The sequence below is a fragment of the Meles meles genome, chromosome 8, assembly GCF_922984935.1.
Source record: "Meles meles chromosome 8, mMelMel3.1 paternal haplotype, whole genome shotgun sequence".
Lineage (NCBI taxonomy): Eukaryota > Metazoa > Chordata > Mammalia > Carnivora > Mustelidae > Meles > Meles meles.
Window position 1 is genome coordinate 61,288,857 of NC_060073.1, and position 23,005 is coordinate 61,311,861.

The 23,005-nt window shown below is 41.4% G+C and overlaps 1 protein-coding gene across 1 annotated transcript in view; it reads left to right on the forward strand.

The window, feature by feature from the left end:
• MRPL48 (mitochondrial ribosomal protein L48) overlaps window positions 1-23,005 on the forward strand; it is a 57,081-nt gene that overhangs the window by 10,800 nt on the left and 23,276 nt on the right. Inside the window, exons 3-4 of the mRNA XM_046017743.1 lie at window positions 3,698-3,735; window positions 16,297-16,385. Coding sequence (XP_045873699.1) covers window positions 3,698-3,735; window positions 16,297-16,385 — 127 coding nt within the window. The remainder of the gene's footprint in view (window positions 1-3,697; window positions 3,736-16,296; window positions 16,386-23,005) is intronic.

Below are 23,005 nucleotides of genomic sequence, written 5' to 3' on the forward strand. Positions count from 1 at the left end.
CTCAAACATTAACTCCCCCGTCATCTCTCTCTTCCCCATTCTCAGTAAGTACAACTTCATTCATCTAGTTGCCCAGGCCAAAGTCCTTGGAGTCATCCTTAACACTTAATTCTCTTACTCTACATCCTGTTCTTTAACAAATCCTCTCAGTTCTACTTTTGAAATATATACAGAATCAAACCTTTCCTCAGCTCCAGTTTCAGGTCTCATGCTTTCTGTTTTGCTGAATTACTGGGGACCAGCTCCTTCTAATATTTACTATCATCATTCTGCCTCCTAACTGATGCCGTTGCTTTACTTTTCTCTTCTGTCCTTCACACTAAAATCAGACTGATTCTTTTTATTTTTAAAAACTAATTATTAAAGATTTTATGTTTTCATTTGAGAGAGAGGGAGCATGAGCAGGGGAGGGGCAGAGGGAGAGGGAGAAACAGATTCCCCACTGAGCAGGGAGCTCAATGCTGGTCTCAGTCCCAGGACCCTGGGGTCACAACCTGAGCCAAAAGCAGACATTTAACCAACTGAACCACCCACGCACCCCTGGAATGATTATTTTGAAAATCAAGATAGTTTATGTCACTTCTCTCTCAGAACTCTCTAATGGTGTCCCATCTTACTCAAAGTAAAATCTACAGAAAGAAAAATAAAATGAGATGAAAATTGAGAGGGAGGCAAACCATGAAAGACCCTCAACTCTAGGCAACAAACTGAGGGTTGCTGGAGGGAAGGGGGAGATGGGGTAGCTGGGTGATGGGCATTAAGGAGAGCACTTGATGTAATGAGCACCAGGTGTTATATACAACTGATGAATCACTAAATTCTACCTCTGAAACTAATAAAAAAAGAGAAATAAAATCTACACTCTTTACCATATCCAACAAGGCTTTACATAATCTGTCTCCTCATCTGTATACTACTGCTTACTCAGCTTTAGCATACAGGCTCCCTTTCTAGTTCTTGAGGATCTAAGCACTCTCCTACCCCAGGATCTTTGCCCATTCTTCCCTTAGATATCCATATGGCTAGGGGTGCTTGGCTGGCTCAGTCAGTAGAGCATGAAACTCTTAATTTTGGGGTCATGAGTTTAAGGCCTGTGTTGGGGAGTGGAGCCTACTTAAAAAAAAAATTAGGGACGCCTGGGTGCCTCAGTCAGTTGAATATCAGACTCTTGATTTTTATTCAGGTCATGATCTCAGGGTCGTGAGATTGAGCCCCATGTCTGGTTCCACGCTCAGGGTTCCATGCTTAGTGCGGAGTCTGCTTGTCCCTCTCCCTTTACTCCTGCCCCCATGTGCTCACTCATGCATGCGTGCTCTCTCTAAAATAAATAAATAAATCTTTAAACAAATTTTTTTTAAAACATTTTATTTATTTGACAGACGGAGACCACAAGTAGGCAGAGAGGCAGGCAGAGAGAGAGGAAGGCAAGCAGGCTCCCTGCTGAGCAGAAAGCCGGATGCGGGACTCGATCCCAGGACTCTGGGATCATGACCTTAGCCGAAGGCAGAAGCTTAACCCACTGAGCCACCCAGGCACCCTTTAAACAAAATTTTTAAAAAAACTATCCATATGGCTTGACCCTCCTTAATTCATTCAGGTTTGTGCCCAGATGTCATCCCTTTAGAGAGGTCTTCCCCTACTACCCTATGTAAAAACAATGCCCCCTCTCACCCCATCAATCTTTATTCCCTTCCCTTACTTTATTTTTCTTTGTTGCAGGTATCACCACCTGAGACTTTTTAGAAAGATGTATATGTAAAGTTACTTAAATTGTCTTCCCTACCTGTCCCCTAGAATATAAGCATCATACATCATATATCATACATGTTAGTCTAGTTTACTGCTGTATCCTTAGAGCCTAGAATGGTGCCTGGCACATAGTAGGCATTTAATAAATACTTGTTTAATGAGTGAATAGATCCTCATAGTGACCTGGTGAAATGGGTCATATTATCTTAATTTTATACATAAATAACTGAGGTCCAGAGAAGCAAATTAATTGCTCGAGATGACATAGCTAGTATGAGTTGGAGTTAGAATTCAAACCCAAGTTTTTTTTCCCACTGCCTTGCATATGCAATTTGCTACTCCCCACTGTTTTTCTCTCAGTGGTAATAAAAGGCATTTGGTAGTTTATTTCTTGAAGTAGCAGGTAATCACTGAGTGTCTTACGTGTGGCAGCCATATGATATAAAACAATGAATTGTATATCTCCCTGGACCACATGGCACCCATGAGTCTGCATGATTTCTTTAATCCTTTACATTTATTGAAGCCTTTCTCCTATTATTCCTTTCCATTGTAATCTATTTCCCCCATCATTGATCAGTCACCTCTTCAGTAAGTACTTACTATAGCACCGTGCTTACTTACTATAGAACCATTTTACATGTTCTCTCTAATTTTTACAAAAATATTACAGGACAAATATAGATAACGTCATTTTACAAAAGAGGAAACTGGCTCAGAGAGTTTAAGATAGACTTTCAGTCCCACGAGATTATACTATTATTATCTGCATTTTAAAGATGAGATAACTGAGTTACAGAGATATAAAAGAACTTGCCAAAGGTCACAGTTTGGAAATGGTACAGTCAGCATTTAATCACAGATTTGCTTGTCTCCAGCTCGTGCCGCAATTTCGTTTCAAAACTTCGCAGGATGCAAAACTAAAATATGCTAAAAACCTAGTAAGCCAAACAGAGCTGTATTATTCTCCTCCATAGTCCTTGACTTCTCTGTTCACTCTGGCTCTCGTTCCTGGTCCTTCCTCTCTACCCTTCTTGCAAGGCTCCTGCAAGAACCACCTCACTGGTTCTCTTACTCTTCCCATTTATTGCTCACCTGCTGCCAGAGTTAACTTCCTAAAACCTAAACTTGATCATAGCCTATGCCTATGCTTCACATCTGCTAGGAGCTTCCCACTGCCTATACAGGTAAATAGCAAATTCCTTAGCACAGTGTATGAGGTTCTTCATAACCTGGCCCCTGATTACCTCTTTCATCAACCTCCCTTTTCCCTGCTGCTTAAGTTTCACTCACATCTAGCTGGTTGCCGTTCTCTGAACAGACCACTTTCATATCTCCGCCTGGAATGCTTTTCCTTAAGGCTAAATAATTAAGAACAGTTCCGCATTTTTTTTTCAAGATTTTATTTATTTACTTGACAGAGAGAGATCACAAGCAGACAGAGAGGCAGGCAGAGAGAGAGAGGGAAGCAGGCTCGCCGCCGAGCAGAGAGCCCGATGCGGGACTCGATCCCAGGACCCTGAGATCATGACCTGAGCTGAAGGCAGCAGCTTAACCCACTGAGCCACCCAGGCGCCCACAGTTCTGCATTTTTAAAACTCAGGTCAAATGGTTTAACCCCTCTGGTGGAAATGACCACACTTTACTCTGTGTTCCACCAAATCTTGTACAAGTTTTAATTCTGGACCAGCACTAGATTGTGGATCAATTTGTTTACATATCTCTCTCCCAACTAGACCAGAGATAGACACAATTTCCTTATTTTTGCATCCTCAGGATGTCTGGCACATAATAGGCACCTGGTAATGTTTATGGAAAGAAGGGAAGGAAAGAATAAGGGAGTATCTAGCATTGACTTCACCTTAATGAGAAGCATATAAGTCTTGATAACTGTGTAGATTAAATGTGGGTTTCTAATTTTATTCAACATACTTTCCCCTCGTTTTAGGGTCAGAACTTCAGGAGAAAATCCCATCAGTTCTGCAGGTATGTGGTTATTTCCTGATATGATCTGCTTGCTTTAAGCGACTCTCTAACACTCTGTAATAATTTTGTCTAGAAAGATTCCTAACATATCTTTGAGAAGAGTGGCTGAGACCACATTCCACCCCCAACATGGAATAGGACAAGGGCAAGAATATAAAGTGGTTAGGAGCAAGAGCTCTTTAGTAAGTTTGGTTCCCAGCTCTACCACATACTTACTCTGTGACCTTTGGCTACCTCTCCATTACCTTGCGTTCCTCGCTTAAAACGATGAGGATAAATATAGTACAAACTACAGTGAATTTAAAGGTTCAGCGAGGTAAAATACATTAAGTTAGTTATTATAGTTATAATTGCTGCTATTTCAGACCTCTCTTTTATGCCTATCATCTACTAGGCAAGGGCTTTTCATGTAGTATTTTGTCCAAAATGAATTTCCATTCAGTCTGATTAACTCTGTGAATTTTAGTCTGTTTCAGCCCAATTACCTGCCCTTTCTGCTTTGTCCATTATGTGAGAAATTTCAAAATAGTTGTTTGATGTTTTTTTTTTTTTTGTTTTGTTTTTTAAAGATTTTATTTATTTGACAGACAGAGCTCACAAGTAGGCAGAGAGGCAGGCAGAGAGAGAGGAGGAAGCAGGCTCCCCACTGAACAGAGAGCCCGACTCGGGGCTCGATCCCTGGACCCTGGGATCATGACCTGAGCCAAAGGCAGAGGCTGTAACCCACTGAGCCACCCAGGTGCCCCTAGTTGTTTGGTTTAATGACATTGGTCATTTGCCTAAAGAGTATTAGAAGAGGGAAGCCTGGGTGGCTCAGTCGGTTAAGCGTCTGCCTTTGGCTCAGGTCACGATCCTGGGGTCCTGGGATCAAGCCCCACATTGGGCTCCCTGCTTGGTGGGGAGTCTACTTCTCCTTCTCCCTCTGTACCTCCTCCCTACTTGTACTTTTGCTCTCTTTCTCTCTCTAAAATTAATAAATAAAATCTTAAGAAAAAGAAAAGAGCATCAAAGGGAAAAGAATGGGAAACAAGAAGGAAACTAACATTTACTGAGTGCGTCATGTATGCCAGGCAGTACAGAAGAGGTTTTATATCTGTTAATTTTTTCAGAAAATGACAGCAGTATGTAGAGGGTCACCATTTCTACCAGCCGCAAAGCCCAGTATTTCAAAATATGGGCTTCTTTTTATTTTTTCATTCTCCCAACAGACATTTATTATACGAGGATATGTTTTAGGTGCTGGAGATACAAAATTGAGAGGATACAGTCCTTGCCTTTTAGAAACTTATAGTCTTTTTTTTTTTTTTAAGATTTTATTTATTTGACAGAGAGAGAGATCACAGGTAGGCAGAGAGGCAGGCAGAGAGACAGGGGGAAGCAGGCTCCCTGCTGAGCAGAGAGCCCAAAGCGGGGCTTGATCCCAGGACCATGAGATCATGACCTGAGCAGAGGCTTAACCCACTGAGCCACCCAGGCACCCCCAGGAAAGGTTTTCTTTCACATTTTTTCCTCTTAATTACACTTTTTATTTGGAAAGATTAAAAAAAAACCACCTAAGACTGAAAAAAGATAATATGTCAAATAAACCCAGTTTTGTCAATTACTAACATTATGGCAGATGTTCATTTTTTTGTTGTTTTTATTTCTTTTCAGCGTAACAGTATTCATTGTTTTTGCACCACACCCAGTGCTCCATGTAATACGTGCCCTCCCTAATACCCACTACCTGGTTCCCCCACCCTCCCACCCCCCACCCCTTCAAAACCCTCAGATTGTTTTTCAGAGTCCATAGTCTCTCATGGTTCATCTCCCCTTCCAATTTCCCTCAACTCCCTTCTCCTCTCCATCTCCCCATGTCCTCCATGTTATTTGTTATGCTCCACAAATAAGTGAAACCATATGATAATTGACTCTCTCTGCTTGACTTATTTCACTCAGCATAATCTCTTCCAGTCCCGTCCATGTTGCTACAAAAGTTGGGTATCCATCCTTTCTGATGGAGGCATAATACTCCATCGTGTATATGGACCACATCTTCCTTATCCATTCGTCCGTTGAAGGGCATCTTGATTCTTTCTAGTTTGGTGACCGTGGCCATTGCTGCTATAAACATTGGGGTACAGATGGCCCTTCTTTTCACTACATCTGTATCTTTGGGGTAAATACCCAGTAGGGGAATTGCAGGGTCATAGGGAAGCTCTATTTTTAATTTCTTGAGGAATCTCCACACTGTTCTCCAAAGTGGCTGCACCATCTTGCATTCTGACCAACAGTGTAAGAGTGTTCCCCTTTCTCCACATCCTCTCCAACACATGTTGTTTCTTTTTTTTTTTTTAAGATTTTATTTATTTGAAGGAGAGAGAGCATGTGCAAGCACAAATGGGGGGAGGGGCAGAAGGGAGAGGGAGAAGCCGACACCCTGCTGAGCAGGGAGCCCTATGTGGGACTCAGTCCTCAGTCCCAGGACCCTGGATCATGACCTGAGCTGAAGGCAGACACTTAGCTGACTGAGCCACCCAGGTGTCCTTGTTTTGTTTTGTTTTATTTTTTTATTTTTTATTTTTATTTTTTTTTTAAAGATTTTATTTATTTATTTGACAGACAGAGATCACAAGTAGGTGGAGAGGCAGGCAGAGAGAGGAAGGGAAGCAGGCTCCCTGCTGAGCAGAGAGCCCGATGTGGGGCTCGATCCCAGGACTCTGGGATCATGACCTGAGCCGAAGGCAGCGGCTTAATCCACTGAGCCACCCAGGCGCCCCTGTTTTGTTTTATTTTTTTTCCTTGTTTTGTTTTAAAACAAATTATGGGGCTGGATGGGCTCAGTCGTTAAGTGTCTGCCTTCAGCTCAGGTCATGATCAGAGAGTCCTGGGATTGAGCCCTGACTTGGTCTCCCTGCATAGTGGGAAGCCTACTTCTCCCTCTCCCATTCCCCTTGCTTGTGTTGCCTCTCTTACTATGTCTCTCTCTGTCAAATAAATAAATAAAATCTTTAAATAAATAAATAAATAAATAAATAAAGTAAAGAGAGATTATGTTCAGGTGCTCTTATTCCATGGGTTTGGTCTCATCCCTTACCCTCAACTAGAGGCAAAGTTCATTTTGAATTTGTTTGTTTTCTGAGGAACTTTTAAAAAAATTACTATTAAAATTATCAATTGTAAGAATTGTAAATGCATTTATATGGATGCATAGGATAAAAATAAACTATACAAAAATGTATATGATGAAGAGTCAAATTTTCTATTTCCCAGTCTTACTCCCCAGTGATACCCACTGATAGCAATTTCTTGTATATTTTTCAAGAAGTTTTATGCAGGGGCACCTGGGTGGCTCAGTCAGTTAAACATCTGCCTTCGGCTCAGGTCATGATCCCAGGGTTCTGGAATGGAGCCCTGAATGGGGCTCCCTGCTTAGCAGGAAGCCTGCTTCTCCCTCTGCCTGCCATTCCATCTGATGTGTGTGTGTGCTCACTCGCTCTCTCTCTCTGACAAAGAAGTAAATATATATATATAAAAGAAGTTTTATGTTTATGTGAAAATATACTGTGTGTGTATGAGTATTCTTAATGCTGGACATTTAGTTTGTTCTCTGAGTTTTTGCTATTTCAAAAATGCTGCAGCAACCATCTTTATACATTTTTGTGAATTTGTTCCTGTACATTTATAAGATAAATTCCTGGAATTGAAATTGCTGAGTCAATGGATTATGATTAAAATTTTTAGTAAGTATCATCTGATTGCCCTTCAGAGAAGTTGTATTAATTTACATTTCTATTTTCTGGTCAAAACTGGATTTTATAAAACATCTTATTTTTTGGTAGTAAAAAAGTTATGTTTTATGATTTGCATTTCTTGAGAGAATTTATCATCTTTCCACATTCTTTTCTTTTCATCTTTCCACGTTCTTTTTTTTTTTTTAAGATTTTATTTACTTATTTGACAGAGAGAGAGAGATCACAAGTAGGCAGAGAGGCAGGCAGAGAGAGAGGGGGAAGCAGGCTCCCCGCTGAGCAGAGAGCCTGATGCAGGGCTCGATCCCAGGACTCATGACCTGAGCCGAAGGCAGAGGCTTAACCCACTGAGCCACCCAGGCGCCCCATCTTTCCACATTCTTATTGGCTATTTTCATTCCTTGCGAACTGTCTGTCTATACTTTCTGTCCATTTTTCTGTTGGGTTGCTAGCTTCTTCATTCTTAATTTATAAGATTTTTTTACATAGCTTTTACATATTAAGGAAATTAGCATTTTTCTGTCACCTCTGCTTTGAATTGCTTCTAGTCATCTGTCTCTTGACTTCCTGTGTTTTTTAATTGAGAAGAAGTGTTAAGTTTTTATAAAGCTTAGTTTATTAATCTTTGATATCAAGATTTTGTTTCTTGCTTAGAAAAATCACTATTCCAAGATTAGTTTAAAAAAATCCCTCATGTTATCTTCTGGTATTTTTTTCCCCTTATATATGTGATGCAGCTGGAATGAGAAGTGAGTGGTGATGCAGTTTTTCCCCCCAAATGAGTACTTAATTGTTTCAACATTTATTTATTTATTTATTTAGTAATTGTTTCAACATTTATTCAAACTTCCATCTTTTCCTCTTAGGTATGAGAAAGTCACCTTTATCATATACTAAGTTTCCATATAGATCTGGGATTATTTTTGTTCCATTGATTTGTCTGTATATTTGATGCCATTACTAACCTTTTTTAAAATACTATTGGTTACCGTAATTTTGTAGTATATTTTAGTATTTGAGAACTACTTAAATCTGAGGGTTTTTATTTATTTATTTATTTATTTATTTATTTAAAAGATTTTATTTATTTATTTGACAGCAGAGATCACAAGTAGGCAGAGAGGCAGGCAGAGAGAGAGAGAGAGGAAGAAGCAGGCTCTCTGCTGAGCAGAGAGCCCAATGTGGGGCTCAGTCCCAGGACCCTGAGATCATGACCTGAGCCAAAGGCAGAGGCTTTAACCCACTGAGCCACCCAGGTGTCCCTTATTTTGTTTTTAAAGCTGGGATCAAATAGGGCATGTTAAAACCTGTTGGAGGAAATCCAGTAGGGAGGGGATCCTTTTGAAAAGAGAGGTGGGGAATAATAAAATAATTTACTCAAACAGTTTTTCTTTTTATTTTTCTTGTTGTTTTTTTTTTAAGATTTTAAAGATTTTTATTTATTTATTTGACAGAGAAAGAGAGATCACAAGTAGGCAGAGAGGTAGGCGGTGGGGAGGGGAGCAGGCTCCCTGCTGAGGATAGGGAGAGGAAGGGGGAAAGAATTTCAAGCAGGCACCACGCTGAGCGCAGAGCCCACCACAGAGCTTGATCCCACGACCTTGAAATCATGACCTGAGCTGAAACCAAGAGTCAGATGTTCAACCAACTGAGCCACCCAGGTGCCCCTAAAACAGTTTTCTATTTGGAGAAATTCAAGCTATCTCCAAGATTTTTCAATGTAAACAACACTATATGAACATCCTCATACATCAATATTTATACCCTTGTCTGATTATTTACTCAGCATACATTTCTAAAAGTCAAACTGTTGGGTCAAATGAAACATGAACATTTTTTTTTAAAGATTTTATTTATTTATTTGAGAGAGAGAGAGCATGAGAGTAGAGAGGTCAGCAGGAGAAGCAGACTCGCTGCTGAGCAGGGAGCCCGATGTGGGACTCGATCCCGGGACTCCAGGATCATGACCTGAGCCGGAGGCAGTTGCTCAACCAACTGAGCCACCCAGGTGCCCTGAAATGGACATATTTAAAGCTATTGATGTGTATTACCAAATTGGTCTCCAGAAAGATTGCGTTATTTTATTCTTCTTTGGTATTTGAGAATCCCTTTTCATACACTCATCAATATTAAGCATTATTTTTTTTAATATTTGGTAATATTATAAGTTTTAAAATGCCATCCCTTGTATTTGTATTTTGCACGTCTTTGATTACTAGTGGTTGACCATATTTCCATACACTTACCGGCCATTTATCTTTTCCTTTGCCCATTTTTCATTTGTTGTCAGGGAATCTCAGAAGGCCCTCTAGAAGGCCCAAGGTGACTCACCAGTGTTGGCATGCCAAGATAATTCTACTTGAAAGGACATAGTTTTGTTGGCATTTATTATGGGTTTTTTCAGATATCCTTAAAGTCAGAAATTCCAAGATTGAATTATATTGGTTTTCAGAAAAGAAGAGTGGGAAGCAGTGCCCTGTTCCAACCTTCACCCATTTACTCTCTGTGGGCCTGGGTGCCATCCCAGCTGCTCTCTCTAAAAGATGGGTGTGGTTGTAGTGACTGCCTTTTTCTTACTGTTTTGAACATACATAGAAAGGTAGAAATATATAGATAGGTAGATAGATATATAGATATATATATTCCTATATGTAAAGAGATCTGAAGTGGTTAAGTGAGAACTCAGAGTCCTCTCATTACAGCATGAGCAAAAAGGTAGAATCAGAGAAACGTGGCACATTCAAATCCAAGCAATTAGGTGTACTGTAATTAGAAAACCTGGAAAAAGTTTGTAAAGAGATTTTGACAAAAGTGGGTAGCTGCCAGGGCCAAATCACTGCAGGTTGTCTTGGTAAAATGTCTTTTTTTTTTTTTAAAGATTTTATTCATTTATTTGAAAGACAGAAATTACAAGTAGGCAGAGAGAGAGAGGAGGAAGCAGGCTCCCTGCTGAGCAGAGAGCCCGATGCGGGGCTCGATCCCAGGACCCTGGGATCATGACCTGAGCCGAAGGCAGAGGCTTTAACCCACTGAGCCACCCAGGCGCCCCTTGGTAAAATGTCTTAAGAACCTTTCAGCATGGAGCCCAGTGTGGGCCCTGAACTCATGACCCTGAGCGCAAGACCCAAGCCGAGATCAAGAGTCAGATGTCCAACTGACTGAGCCACCCAAGTGCCTCATAAAGGCAATTTCTGAGTGCATATTATTTGCCAGGTGCCTGGATGTCCCTGCCCTTGTGGTATGTAAGGGACTTGTAGTCCACTGAATGAAGAGAATATCCTGTAATAAATTCTGACTGGGGCTACCGCAGTGTTTCCCCCTATTTCTGCAGCATAGCCCTGCTAAAAATGCCTGTTCTAATTCTGAAGGAGAAATGATTAAAGTGACATTGTTACCCGCATCCTGGATTGATGGGTTTAGTTCCCAGCTTAGTAAACAGGGACACTGAAGGACAGTTGGCTCTGGCATATATAAAGAAAAGAGATGTGATGTGGGAGAAGACAATATGTGATTACATCCTATAATTGCACTAATTGAAAGATCTTCAGAGTCTCCTTTTGAAACCCTGGGGTTCTATGTCTTCAGTGAAAAGAGTTGCCTTTCCTCTTAGGAGGCTATAGTGCTAATGTGACAGCAGGAAATCCAGTTTGACGACAAGGAGCAGGGGAAGAATTCTGTTGAACTTACTAGAAATCGGAGGCTTTCAAACTGGTAAATTTTATAACATAAACAACAGGCTAATTAAGCAGTTAAACACTGGTAATTTGACCAAAACCTTTCATTTAAGGGGGAAAATGGTTAATTTAACAGTAGTTTGAACCAGCTTCTTAATTAACCAGCTGTTCTAATTATAGGGATTGCCCTAAACTGGATTTGAAAATGCTTCCTTGCCAAGGAATTCTGGCAGAAGAGAGGCTGAGACAGGCTGCTGCTTTCACCTAAGATGTGTTACTGTCTCAAAGATCACCTTTGGTTCTGCTGTTTGAAACCATGGGGGGTTTGTTTGAGTTTCTGTGTACTTAAGGATGGTGGTTGGCATCTGAGTTTTCTTTATATAAAATGTTATACTATATAGTGGAGGCACCAGAGAGCTAGAACAGTGAAGTGAAATCGATGATCTTTGAACGTTTAGGGCAGTAGAAGAGTTTCAGGGAGACAGTGACATTTGAGCTGGCCCTGGAGGCTGGCTAGGATTTCACCAGTCGGAGAGTTGCAGTCCCAGTAGGGGTTACTGCCCAGCATGGCACAGAGGCATAGCGACTGCACGGTTCATACAGAATGGCAAGTATAGCTCTGTGGCTGAGGAGCAAGGTTTTAAAGGCCTGGAGGAGTGGGAGAATGAGATGAAGTCGTTGAAAGTAGATTATAGAATCAGGCTTCTGAAATGCTTACCTAAGGAGTATGAACATTTTGAAATAAGGCCAAGACCTTCCCTGCCTCATTCATTGGTGTCTCTGTAGTGCCTGCTACAGTGCCTGGCACATACTAATACTTTAAAAAAATTATGTGGGTACAATGAATAAATTGTTGAATTAATGAAAGAGAACAACGTGATTAGGTTTGTGTTTTAGAAGGATCAGTTTGGCAGCTGTAGGGGATGGAATAAAGAGGGGGATGTGGATACAGTGAGATTACCAACAATTTAGCCAAGGCTGCCCCTTGAATCTCTTAACCCATCCATGCTCTCACTCACCTTTCCAAAGTGATCTTTTTTTTTTTTTAAGATTTTATTTATTTATTTAACAGACAGATCACAAGTAGGCAGAGAGGCAGGCAGAGGCGGGTGGGGGGGGGGGCATGAGGGGGAAGAAGCAGGCTCCCTGCTGAACAGAGAGCCCAATGTGGGGCTCAATCCCAGGACTCTGAGATCATGACCTGAGCCAAAGGCAGAGGCTTTAACCCACTGAGCCACCCAAGTTGATCTTTTAAAAACATGTCAGACATACCCTTTCCCTGCTTACAGCTGCTCAGTGTGAAATGCAAACCCTTCACAAGGCCTAGGGTGGGGTGTTCCCATTCACTCCTCTGGTTTCTGGTATACTCTGTGCTCTTCTCACTTTGCTTCAGACACTGACCGCCTTTTTTTTTCCTGGAACATGCAGTAGGTGGCTTTTGCACTGCTATTCCCTCTGCCTGGAACACTCATCCTCCAACTCTTTGCCTAATAAATTCCTCTTTGCCTTTCAGGTTTCAGTTTATTTATTTTTTTGAATAAATGATACATGTACTCGGAACAGGTTTTAATGATACAAAAGAGTATAAAATAAGCAGTGAGTCGTCTTCTCCTCCTGCCTTATAGCCACTTCCCCTCCCTGGGGATAACCACTACTTTCCTCTGAATTCTGGTCTCAGTTCCCTTGTCGTATTTTTCCAGAGAAGGCCTTCTCCGATACTCCAGTCAAAAATAGATCCACCAGTCTTATTGCTATAGCCCTCTGTGCTTTTTTTTTTTTCATTCATCACAGTTGATAATTTTATATTTATTTTGTGATTGTTCCATTAGTTTTCTCCTCCCACTAGACTGTCAGTTCTGTGCTGCATAGTTGGAACCTGAAGGCTCAAAGGGTCCAAGGTCTTAGATTCAGAAAGACAGAATTGGGATGGCAGCCAAGAAGATACCTCAGCTGGGTTCAGTGCTCTTTTGTAACCTCTGCCAAAAATACCTTCTTCTTCCTTGCATGGTAAACTCTTACTCCTCTTGCAAGAATTCATCTGTTACCTCTTCTGAACCTACTCCCCTTACCCTTCCCTACACCCACCACCTCCCCACACCAAGGCAGGTTCATTGTTCCTTCCTCCAGGCATTCACTACCTTGCTCTCATCTCTATTAAAGGAATTTGTGCACCGTAAGGTAATTCTGTGCTTTCCTACCATCCTTCCCTAGTACACATTGAGACTCTCTGGGGAAAGTGGCATATTCTAGTCATCTTTGTCCCAGTGTCTGTACAGTTGTTGGCATGTAGTAAATGTGGACTAATGCATATCATGAAAAGGACCCACGATGTCCAGGTTTATCTTGATGAAATAGTGTGGATTATAAATGCGGGATTGACTCTGATGCACAATTGCTTTTGATGAAACAATGTGAATTATAAAGGCAGGATTGGCTCTGAAGCCAATCTCTGACTGCTCTGGCACAGAGCAGACCTGCTTGAAAGCCCATTTTATTTTATTTTATTTTTTTAAGATTTTATTTATTTATTTGACAGAGATCACAAGTAGGCAGAGAGGCAGGGAAGCAGGCTCCTGCTGAGCAGAGAGCCCAACATGGGGCTTGATCCCAGGACCCTGGGATCATGACCTGAGCCGAAGGCAGAGGCTTTAACACACTGAGTCACCCAGGCGCCCCTGGAAGCCCATTTTAGAAAGAGAAGCTTAAGAAATAATGGGCGCCTGGGTGGCTCAGTGGGTTAAGCCGCTGCCTTCGGCTCAGGTCATGATCTCAGGGTCCTGGGATCGAGTCCCACATCGGGCTCTCTGCTCAGCAGGGAGCCTGCTTCCCTCTCTCTCTCTCTCTGCCTGCCTCTCTGTCTACTTGTGATCTCTCTGTCAAATAAATAAATAAAATATTTAAAAAAAATAAAAAAAGAAATATTTCACTTCTCCACAATATTTGCTGTTTAGCCTCCCCATAGAATGGTGGCTCTGGGAAGATGATGGCAGGACCATAGGAGCTGGAACGAAAGGGATCAGAACCTAGGACTAATAACTTCTCCAGAAGGTAGAGAATGAGCAAGAGAGACAGAAGAACTGTATGGGGCTGGTTCCAGTGGGAGAGCAGAGATGAGGAACCGAAATCTGAGCTAGGAAAGTACATATCTAGCTAGATTTTATATTCCAGAAATTCAGATGTTATGAGAATCCACCTGCATGCATAAGCCATCCAGCTGGGTAGATCTGGGTTTAAATTGCAGTTCTGCCTTTTACTTGCTGGATGACCTTGGCCATTTGACCATATTTTTTGAGCTACAGTTTCCTTTTTTTTTTTTTTTAAGATTTTATTTATTTATTCGACAGAGAGAGACACAGTGAGAGAGGGAACACAAGCAGGGAGAGTGGAAGAGGGAGAAGCAGGCTTCCCGCTGAGCAGGGAGCCTGATGCTGGGCTTGATCCCAGGACCCTGGGATCATGACCTGAGCCACCCAGGCTCCCCTCCTTTTTTTTTTTTTTTAATTAAGTTTTAAATTCTATTTCCAGTGTAGCTAACATACTCATGATAAGTGTTCTCTTCCCATCACCTATATAATCCATTCCCCCCACCCACCTTCCCTCTGATAACCATCAGTTTGTTCTCTATAGTTAAGAGTCTGTTTCTTGGTTTCTCTCTCTCTCTCTCTCTTTTATCTTTGCTCATTTGTTTTGTTTCTTAAATTCCTTATATGAGTGAAATCATGTGGTATTTTTCTCTGACTGACTGACTTCACTTAGCATTATGCTCCCTAGATCCATCCATGTTGTTTCAAATGGCAGAATTTCATTTTTTTCATGGCTGAATAATACTCTGTTGTGTATATGTGTATACATATATGTATATACACCACATGTCCTTTATCCATTCATTATTTGATGGACACTTGGGCTGTTTCCATAATTTGGCTGTTGTAAATAATGCTGCTATAAATATAGGGGTGCATGTATCCCTTTGAATTAGTGTTTTTATATTTTTGAGGTAGATACCCAGCACTGCGGTTACTGGATCATAAAGTAGTTCTATTTTTTTTTTAAGATTTTATTTATTTATTTGACAGAGAGAGATAGCGAGAGGGAGAACATAAGCAGGAGGAGCAGGAGAGGGAGAAGCAGACTCCCCGTTGAACAGGGAGCCAAATGTGGGACTTGATCCCGGGACCCTAGGGTCATGACCTCAGCCGAAGGCAGACATTTAACTGAGCCACCCAGGCGCCCCAGAGAGTTGTATTTTTAGCTTTTTGAGGAACCTCCATTCTACTTTCCACAGTGGCTGCGTCAGTTTGCATTCCCACCAACGGTGCGCAAGGGTTCCTTTTTTTTTCACATCCTCGCCAACACTTGCTGTTTTTGATTTTATCCATTCTGACAGGTGTGAGGTGATACCTCATTGTGGTTTTGATTTGCATTTCCCTGATGATGAGTGATGTTGAGCATCTTTCCATGTGTCGAGCTATAGTGTCTTTATTTGTAAACAAGGATAACAATAATGAAGATTAAAGTCCCTCCTTGGAGGTGGGTCCAAGTGGTGCATGTCTGGGCATACCACAATAAATGTGTATCTGGAGATCCTAGTTTATACTTGGTAGTAGTATACAAACACACTGTTCTGTACCTTGGGTTTTTGTTTTTATTGTTATTTGTGTGGAGGTGTTGGAGGTTGCAGTGTGTGCTGGAGGTTTTCCCTTATTAGCACAGATAAGTCCAATAGATGGCTTATAAAACTGTGGAAATCTGTGGTCCTCCTCGTACCTGGTTGTATTTGCCACTCATCTCTTTCTCTGTGTGATCCACATTAGAAAACTTCAAAAGGATTATTGGCATTGGAGGAACAAGTGAAAACCAGAACACTATAAGAATGTATTTTGTCCTCTTACCACCAGTGGCTATACGAAGAGAGAATTTCTCAAAGGAAGATAGGTAGTGGGGAGTGGATATAGTCCAGGGCCCAAATGGAGAGAAAAAGAGGGTAAACTGAGAGTCAGCCCAGGATCAAGAAATAGCTCCTGGCTCTTTAAACCAGCAAGGGGCCTGCTATCCCACATATTCCCAGTCTTATGGTAGAGAATTTGTCTCCTCATGTGTGATGATCTGCCCTACAGGAGCTTTGAAACAGGTTTGTCTTATTTTCTGTCATTTAGGAGGCATTCTGCTGAGTACCAGTCGGCACTACAAGACAAGGCCTACCCATGGCATTGGAAGATACAAGCACCTAGTGAAACCACAGGAGGTAAAGGGAGCAAGGGTCCTTTAGAAGAGAATAGTGTGCAGCTTTTGCAAAGACCTGCACAGGGTGGATAACATTGGAGGTAGATAATATTGGGGTCCCCCTTTAGTCCTCTCCAGTTATTTCATTTTAAAATTATCTGTAGTGAACTATTTTGTTTCTACGAGCTCTCAATCTTGTCCCTACACCAGGTTATCGCAGTGAAAAGCCAATGATTTGGTTTTATTACTTGTAGTGCTTTAATAAACACCTTCTTAGTACTTATTTCAGCATGGACCTCACAATAAATGATATATTCACTTAAGTTGAATGAATGGTTTGTGGCAAGTAGAGGCAGATTGGTATTTTCAGCCAAATAGTTTTACAGTATTTGAAGATTTAAAAGATGTTTATGTTCCTTGCATCCATTATTAGTGATAACTGGGAGTTAGTTCTAAGCATGTTAAGATTATTTAGCCCATTTCTTAGGACTCCTAGAGCTGCAGGATTGCTTCTGTGGTTAGATTTCTGGGCATGTGCAGAGGGTTTTGCAGTGAGGTGGACACAACACCAGCCTGAAAGTCAGAAAGTCTGGTTTTGAGTCAGATTCTGTCACTTCCTGTAAACAGTACAGTTAAGAAACATTTTGCTTTTCTACCTAGGGAGATGTCAACATCACTTTTTCCTCTTTGGTTTATTGTAATGTTCTACGTAACCATGATCATTTCCCACCACCCTTTTCTCCCTCTCCCACTCCCTTGCTTGTGTTCCCTCTCTCTCTCTCTTTTTTTTTTAAGATTCCATTTATTTATTTGACAGAGAGAGACACAGCTAGAGAGGGAGCACAAGCAGGGGGAGCAGGAGAGGGAGAAGCAGACTTCCCGTCGAGCAGGGAGCCTGATGTGGGCCCCCATCCCAGGACCCTGGGATCATGACCTGAGCCGAAGGCAGATGCTCACTGACTAAGCCACCCAGGTGCCCCTTGTGTTCCCTCTCTTGCTGTGTCTCTCTCTGTCAAATAAATAAACCAAATCTTAAAAAAAAAAAAAAAGAAGAAGAAGAAGTCTCTAAGCTTGCCATGTTCTCCTGAGCATCCTCCTTATAGCAGGGAATTTCATGAGAGGATCATTGCCACATCTGAGGCTTAAATTTAGGCAGCCTCCCGGCAGGAAATAGCCCAATTAAAATTGTTCGTTTGTAGTTTGTAGTGGGAAGAGGACTGAATTGGGAACTAGGAAGTTTGTAGGCTTAGTTATGCCACTTATTACATTGTCATGGCTTTGGATAATTAACCTTAACCCTCTGGACATTGTGGGCCCTGAAATTATATGTAAAAATTTTTTTTAAAGATTTTATTTATTTATTTGACAGAGAGAGATCACAAGTAGGCAGAGAGGCAGGCAGAGAGAGAGAAGGAGGAAGCAGGCTCCCTGCTGAGCAGAGAGCCCGCTGTGGGGCTCGATCCCAGGACCCTGAGATCATGACCTGAGCTGAAGGCAGAGGCTTAACCCACTGAGCCATCCAGATGCCCTGTAAAATGTTTTATATGTGTAATTTTTTTCTGGAAAGAGAGTCCATAACTTTTATCAAAGTCTTCATAAAGGCTGAGAAACTGGATTAGAATATCTTTTTGTTTTGTTTTTTAAGATTTTATTTGTTTGACAGAGAGAGAGCGAGAGCAGGAACACAAGCAGGGGGAGTGGGAGAGAGAGAAGCAGGCTTCCCACCAAGCAGGGAACCTGATGCTGGGCTTATGACCTGAACTGAAGGCAGATGCTTAACAACTGAGCCACCCAGGCGTCCCTGAATTAGAATATCTTTAAGAGTCTTTCAGCTCAAAAAAAAAAAAAAGAGTCTTTCAGCTCTGATATCATGTAATTCTGTGATGCTCTGAAACATTTATCAAACGTCTATTATATGGTGGGCATTTTTGAGGGTGCCTTGTCTATTCAGGGTGGGTTGTAATAAAATTTTAGAGGATGAATGAACAAGATCTGGTTCATGCTCAGACAGCTGGTAAATTATTAGAGGTAAGACACAGATAATTACACTCTTCAGCAGAAAGTGACAGGTGCTAAAAGGAAGATACAAAGTGCTATTAAAATTCAAAAGAAGGAGTGATTTACACCCTTTCTGAGTTGTGACACCTTAGAGTAGTTGTTGGAGATGTTTTATTTTGTGATATCCCTCTTCTAAAAGTCCCATATAAATTAGTAGGAAATAAACTTCATTTTGTTTGGGTGTGTGTTCTTTGTTTTTTGTTAATTTCTTGGGATCCTCCATCTTTTATTTATTTTTATTTTATTTTTAAAGATTTATTTTATTTATTTATCAGAGAGAGAGAGCAAGCACACATACAGAGGGACAAGCAGGCTCCCCTCTGAGGAAGGAGCCTGATGCGAAACTCAATCTCAGGACCCTGGGATCATGACCTGAGCCAAAGACAGATGCTCAACTGACTAAGCCACCCAGGTGTCTAGGGATCCTCCATCTTAAAAGATAATTTTCTGCATCTGCCATGCTCTGACCCACTCTGTAGTTTGGTATAAAAGGAATCTTAATGCCATATTAATGCCATCTGTCCTTATATTTCTCCCTAGTTTCTTCTCCTATCTCAGGGATGGATGAGTTTTTCCCTAGTTTCTTCTCCCATCTGGGGAGTTAGAGCATAATGCTCTAACTGCATTGAGACTCTTGGTTTTTATCCGAATCATCACACTGTTTCAAGGCCTCACAAGCTTCTCTATGAAACATATACTCTTTCAAGGCTGTTCTGTCTTCTTGGAATATCTTCTTCCTCTTTTCACTTGGCTAATGCATCCTCAACTTTTAACTTGTAGTGAGGAAGCAGGATGAGGAGGGGGAAAATGAACCTCCCCTTCTGAGAAAACTTCCTGGATTCCCAGCACTGGATTACTTGTCCTACCATAGCTCCTAGAGTTCCTTGTGCTTCCTCTGTATATGACCTCTGTTTGAATGGTCTGTTTGATGACCATTTCCCCATTCTAGCTCTTTCTCCTCAGTTTGCAGCAGAGGGCCTGGCATCAAGTTGAGGACAGTAAATATTGATTGAGCTGAACTGATATGTGCTTACTAGAGCTGCCCCAAGATTTTGTAAATCAGAGCTGGCAAACACAGCCCACTCTTTGCAAACAGCTGGCTCCAGATGACCTTGGTTGCTTGAAGGGAGGGATGCTCTCTTTGATTAGGGTTGTAGGCTTTTCTCTGATGTCATTTGTTGTCCCTGGGTGGCTAGCCAGATAGTAGTGAAAGCTGCTGCAGGCTCCTTGCTTCCTGCATGGTAAATACATGAAAGTTCTCATCTGCCAGCTTGCAGAGGCTCTATCCAGGTCCCTGTTTCTTCTCCCCTATTGGGGAACTGGACTAGAAAGGCTAGAAGGCCCCCTTTCTCTCCCTAAGCATAGATCCTAGAAAAAAAAGAAGCTCCCAGATTCCGTTTTTTTCTCTCTTGAGCCCCACATCCCTAAGACAAGTTAATTCTCATGCACCAAGTGTCCAGACCTTGTCCCATTTCTGCTGGTGTAATCTTACATGCTGTAATGACCCAGCTTGACTGTGGCAGTGAGGGATCATGCTTCAGAGCTCATCTCTAGACCTAGCACTGTGTCTCAATGTATAGACCTCATTATTTCCTCAAGGACCCTGAATCATTCTGTTGAATTTATTTATTTATTTTAAATCTTTTTTTTTTTTTTAAGATTTTATTTACTTATTTCACAGAGAGGTAGAGAGCACAAGTAGGCAGAGTGGCAGGCAGAGGGAGAGGGAGAAGCAGGCTCTCTGCTGATCGGGGATTCCAGAGGAGGGCCTCGATCCCTGGACCCTGGGGATCATGACCTGAGCCGCTTAACCAACTGAGCCACCCAGGCACCCCACTCTGTGGAATTTAAAAGCCTTCAGATTGTTTGGAGTGATTTTTATTTCTTAGAAATAAATGTGTAGTCCTTCATTTTTGTAGAGTACCAGGTTATTTCTCCCAAGACCACTTACTTGCCCTCTGCTGTTGTCCTGCCTTCAGTCTTGGGGTAATAACAATCCAAGAAGCAAAATTGCCAAGAGGAGGATGTGGGAGGATGGAATGGACACAATATAAATTGCTGTCAGTTTATAATAATTGTCCTATGTTCTATTTTCTAGGACCCAGGGGGAAGAGAGTAATATGTATCTTTTGTAATGTAGGCCTCTTTATAGAATGGCTCCCTAAGAGTTGAGATGTCTTTTCTCTTGGAAACAGTTTGCACTGTTGACACAGAGGAGGTGTCTGTCATTTATGACACCTATTTAGTTTGTTGTAACACCCATAGATTAGCTCCCACAGCCACAAGTCTGTGAGGAGACTGTGGCATCATTCCCAGAAAAATCAGCAGATCAGAATCACTTTATGGTGACAGCCCCAGCTTCCTGGGAACAGAAAGATGGGTCTTTGCCAGTGCAGTAACTATAGGGCTAGACATGGGTTATAGGACTGATTTAGGGAAGAGTTGTTTTAAATTAGCATCCACGTTTTTCCTCAAGTCTTCCTTCTGTAACTCATTGAAAAGAAGAACCATTATTGAGCATCTACTATATGCCAGGCACTGTGTGAGCACAGATGATGCTCAGGTGAGTGGGACACAGTCTTTTCCTACCAAACGCATACAGCGGGCCAGGAAAGATAGTGCTCAAGAATGTAACTAACTACATGTGGTAAGTGCTGTACTAGGGGGATGAACTAAATATCAAGAGAACAAAGTTAAGGAAGCAATTCTCCCTGAAAGTGTCAGTGAAGGTGTTTTGGAGGTCACCTCAACAAACATTTCCTAAATGGTGCCTGCATTCATACACTGAATATGTAAAGTGAACTGGCCTTCAAAGTATCCAGCTGCTTGGGGTACACTGGGAACCATTGGGGCTGTAAAGAACATGCAAGAGTTTCCCAGAACTTTTCCAGATACAGAGAATGATTCCTGTGATGACCTTACTCAGCCTGTGCCATTAGAGTGCCCTCATCTCCAGTCCACCAGTCTCATTCTGCCTTGCCTGTCCTGCTGAGTTACAACCACGTCAGAGTTTTAGAGGGAGTCATGTTTGATATGAATAACAGCAGTGATCCCTTTTCATTTTCAGAGTGCCTTCACATCCATGATTTCGGTGTCTCTCAAGCAATATGCCCTTGGAACATTGGTGATCCTAGAGCCTTGCCTCGCCGCAGGTGTATTAAGGGCAATCTTCCACATTTTAGAAAGTTATTAAATTCATGGATCGACTTTTCTAAATTTCAAGTTTTTCTCCCATCACTTTTACTTGATGAAAACAAATATTAACAGAGAGACTCAGATATATATTCATAGTTTTTGAGATGTAGAGAACTCCATTTATGTAATATAACCATGTTTTCTGCTAGTAAGGTCATTCTTGCATATGATAAGAGTATATGGATAAGGAATTTGTGGTGTTTCACAAAGAGAAACATTTTTCTTAGGCCCTTTGCAGCCAGCAAATTGGAAAACGATGCCATTTGATTCACCAACTATTCTGTCAGATAGACAGGGTAGAAAAGGAAAATGATTGAGGGGCATAAATGATTTCTTTCTGACATGTATCTGGTGAAGATGGAACCAGAACCAGAGTTCAGTTCAGTTCAACTCAACATTTAATGTGGAGACATAGAGAAATGAATGAAATGCAGTACCTTCGTAAAGGAATTGAGATGGTAGTTTGGCTGCCATCATATGGAGAACCACTTAAACAAGGGGCATAAACAAGATAGAAGCTCATTTCTCTTCCACATAAAAGTGTAAGTACATATTCCAACTTTCGGCTTTGCCACACTTATCATACTGCTTCTATCTCAGTTTTGAGATGGCTGTTCCCGCTTCAGCCATTATGTCCACATGCCATCAAGCAGGATGGAGAAAGGGAAAATAGTGTGTGTAAGCTCTTATCTCATTGGCCAGAACTTAGTCACATAACCATACTAGCTGCAAGATTGTTTGGGAAATGTAATTTTTATTATGAATGGTTATATACCCAGCTAAAATACAGCAGTTCTGTTATTTTTTTTTATTTTGATTTCTTTAATGATTTTTTAATGAATAAAGTTTGCCATCCATAGTTGTCTTCCAGCAGTTATGTTATTAAAGGAGAAAGGGGGAGTAGATATTGAGGATACTGGCAGGCTCCGCATACTTTCCTTAAAAGGAAAGACAGAGGTTAAGAGAAATGTTTTGGAATTAGGCACACCTGAATTAAAGATTCACCCCTGATGATTACTAGGTGTGTGTCCTTAGGTACCTTCCTTAACTTTTCCAAGCCACAGTTTCCTTGGCTTTATATAGGAATTATATTTCCCAGTGTTGTTTTGAGAAGTAAATTAAATAAGCGAATTTTAAGAGCTTAGCACAGTGTCTGAAACATAGAGCCGGTAGGTGGTGATGATGACAGTGAGAGCGTTAGTCTGTTTTTTCACGATATTCCATAACATTCTACCTTCCTCCCTCAAAACATGCATCTCCTTATAATTACTTGTTCTGTATATGCCTTTCCTGATGAACTGTAAGCATTAGTGAGCAGAGACAATGGCTGTCTTCTTTCCTATTCTGTCCCTGATCCTAGTCCTGCTCTTGCTCATCACTAGCAGTCAG